The following is a 3,269-nucleotide window of genomic DNA, read 5'->3' as shown; positions in this document are numbered from 1 at the left end:
AAGATGTATGCAGAGATGTATGCGCCGTCCGATCTCCACCGTTGATCAGATCAAAGTTGTATTTCGGTAGACCGATTTTTTTAAATAAAAAAAAATGATAAAAGCTCTGATAAACGGTGGAGATCGGATAACGCATACATCTCTGCATACGCCGTCCGTATGAAATAATTTTTCATTTGCAGGATTGTTTGTTTTCAAGGGTGAGGAGCCAAGCCCATTGCTTCTGATCCTTTCATTATTCTCAACCTCCTGCACGAAGAAATGAACATCCTGCAAAAAATATATATATAAAAAATTAATTAATTAATTAATTTTTAATTATTTAAAATCAAGGAATATTTACATATTTGTCCCACAATTCTTATGTATTTATATATCTTACACCTAATCTTTTTATATTAACAGGCATAGCGCTGAAATCTTTAATATTACATTACTAATTATTTAAAATAAAATACACTTTTTTCATGCATAGGTCTATAGCATCAAAATGTTAAGAATATTATAAATATAAATATTTAGGTGCTAGATATGTAAATACATAGAATTTATGTGGTATGTAAGTCAATTTTCCTAAAATGAAATGTGTAATTATAAAATAAAGAAAATAAAATATGAACTTACTCCCATGGGACATCTCCAGCCAGCATCCAATCCCCATCTTTGTCTTCATATGCAACTGCGTACTCAGTTCCACTTGTTGCTTCTACCTCTAAATTCTCACATTCTAAGGGGCCAAAATAAAAAAAAAGAAAAAAAAAAAAAGGTAGATAAAAAATTAATAAATAAATATTGATCATCAAAACAGTCTAGGATACGAAAAATTACTCGTACGGACACCACATGCAGAGATGCATATAGTGCCTGATCTCTATTGTCTATCACAACAAAAATGTATGATCGTGGGCCTTATTTCAATTTTTTTTTAAAATTTGCTAGGATGGACGATGGAGATTGGAGAACTGTGTCAGTACAAAAATCATGTAATTATTATACTGTAAAAAATATCTAAAGTGCTTTATTATGACATGTTTTTGTGCAAAAATTGAGAAAAGTAAATTGGGGCAAATTTTTTTTTTCTAATTTAGCTTTTAAAAGATAAAATAACTGAAAATATTAATTAAGGCATAATATGAAAATCATTGTTTTGATTTGCAAATATGTGTTCTAAGGAAATTTGGGTACAATCATAAAAAAAATTAATTAATTAAGGGTCTGTTTGAGGCAGCTGCAACTTATTGAATAATCTGTTGATAAGCTAGGTGCTCTGGCTATTATAATTTTTTTTTTTTTTTGAAAAGCTAGACCGTTGTCAGTAAGCTGTCACCACACCTAGCTAAGTGCGGTGTGAAAACACTATTTTCAGCATTTTCAAAACACATAAGCTGCCATTACCCAAAGAGGTCAGGTGCGTTTTCAAAACGCTGCCGCACCAAATAAGCTGCCCCAAACATACCCTAAATCTAGTTAAAAGTGATTATACGGTTGTGGTGTGGAAAATAAATATTAAAAAAAAAATATTATGAAATTATAGATTTTTTTTTTATTTTAAAATTAAAATTTAGAGGTGTGATATATAAATACATAACATTGGAATGATATGGGACATCTGTAAATATAATAAATATATATATATGTAAAATGCTTACCTAAAGAACCAAAAGGGAAATATTTGAACATATTTTCCAAAGCATTTCTGAGCTCCTTATAACCCTTATAGATCATGAGATCTATTTTCCTCAGGTAGGGCGCTCCGTCCATGCTGACCTTCACAAGGAATATTCCGGCGCCGGCGATCTCCGCCGCCTCCGACCTCCTTGCCTGAATGCTGTTCCTTCTATTTGACCTCACCGGCGGCCACCCGACCACTTGTGCCCTACAAATTATGTAAACATTTCTATAAATAATTCCTCGCAAAATAAGATTTATGTAATTAAAAATGGATATATATAGGAGCTTTACTAGCCCAATATATATATATATATCTGCCTAATATTAATTTTTTTGCAAGATTTAAATAATTTTTTTTTCATAATAAATAATTTTGTAAGAAATTCCTTCAAAGAAATTGTCATAAAAATTATTTATAGCTTTTTCTTTCCTATAAATTATAAAATTTAAATGTAATGAATTTTTAGTAAATTTATTTTGATTTAATTAAAATCTAATTAAAAATTGGTCTATTAATCACATATTATAGTCATCTTAAATTAAAAAGGAAACCAATACCATAAAATTTGAATCATATTCCCATAAATTTTCTCATAAATTTTAAAATCTTAAGCTTCGTTAAACTACTACTGTGAATGTAGCTCGATGATCTTTAATCGCTCGAAAATTAATATGAATTTTTGCTCGGATCGAGATCGAATCGAAATAAACGAGTTAAGCTACGAGCCAAAATTTTGGATCTGATTTTTTTAAGAGTTGACCCCAACTCAACTTGAAGTCAGATCGTTAATAGGCAATAGATGTTATGACTATTAATTTAACTAATTTAGCTCGAAGAGCGTTAATCACTCAAAAATTAATTCGAATTTTGGCTCGGATCAAAATAAATGAGCCAAGATACGGGCCAAAATTTTAGATCAAATTTATTTCGAGTCGATTTTGAGCCGCTTTACTCGAAATCAGATCGTTAACACCGCCACCTTAAACTCATTATAAATCTAACTAAATATAATTAAGAAAATAATAATTATAACCGCATCAATCCAATCCAAATAATAACTTTTTGATTTGATGATTAAAAAAACAACTAAAAACTCACTTAGCGGAAGGCCTCTTGAGGTCAAAATCGTCAGTCAACGCCCTCTTGTTGACCTTGGAACAAACTGTAGTTACATCGATTCCGGGCAGACCGAGCCTCAGCTCTGTATCTTCTAGATTATCACAGTTTCCGTCCATCTCCGCCGCTGCCGCAGGTGGTGCTAGGTTCCCGGTGATCGCCGGAGTGGAGCTCGTGAGGGAAAGACGAAGGAGTTTGTGGTCCTCTAGAAGACTTATAGGGTTTGGAAGGAATAATGAATAATGCCTGCAGGGAAAGCCGGGCACCTCCAGCCTACCCGGTCGGGCAGTTAGGGGACATGGTCGAGAGGTGTGCCGGTTCATGTTGGAGAAGACTGGACCGGTGGATCCGGCGGTTGGACCGGAGGGGACAGTGGAGATTTAGGAGTGGACCGGCAAGTCATGTGGGTGGGGCCCGGGGAAATGTTGGGTGGGTTGTGATGGCGATTTTGTGATTTACAAGCATATAATGCAATTCATAT

At 33.5% G+C, this 3,269-nt stretch overlaps 1 protein-coding gene across 1 annotated transcript; it reads right to left on the bottom strand.

Annotated features, from left to right (window-relative positions):
* Positions 1-110: 110 nt before the first annotated feature.
* Positions 111-2,957, bottom strand: LOC110032420 (auxin-responsive protein IAA4-like). The gene is made up of 4 exons (XM_020736053.1): positions 2,771-2,957; positions 1,650-1,876; positions 625-727; positions 111-270 (listed from the first exon to the last, which is right to left on the bottom strand). The coding sequence occupies exons 1-4, from the start codon at positions 2,905-2,907 to the stop codon at positions 195-197; spliced, it is 543 nt and encodes a 180-aa protein (XP_020591712.1). The 5' UTR covers positions 2,908-2,957; the 3' UTR covers positions 111-194.
* Positions 2,958-3,269: the final 312 nt, after the last annotated feature.

The sequence above is a fragment of the Phalaenopsis equestris genome, unplaced genomic scaffold, assembly GCF_001263595.1.
Source record: "Phalaenopsis equestris unplaced genomic scaffold, ASM126359v1 Scaffold000938, whole genome shotgun sequence".
Classification (NCBI taxonomy): Eukaryota; Viridiplantae; Streptophyta; class Magnoliopsida; order Asparagales; family Orchidaceae; genus Phalaenopsis; species Phalaenopsis equestris.
The sequence above is the reverse complement of the archived record's forward strand: the minus strand, read 5'-3'. Positions and strand labels throughout refer to the sequence as shown.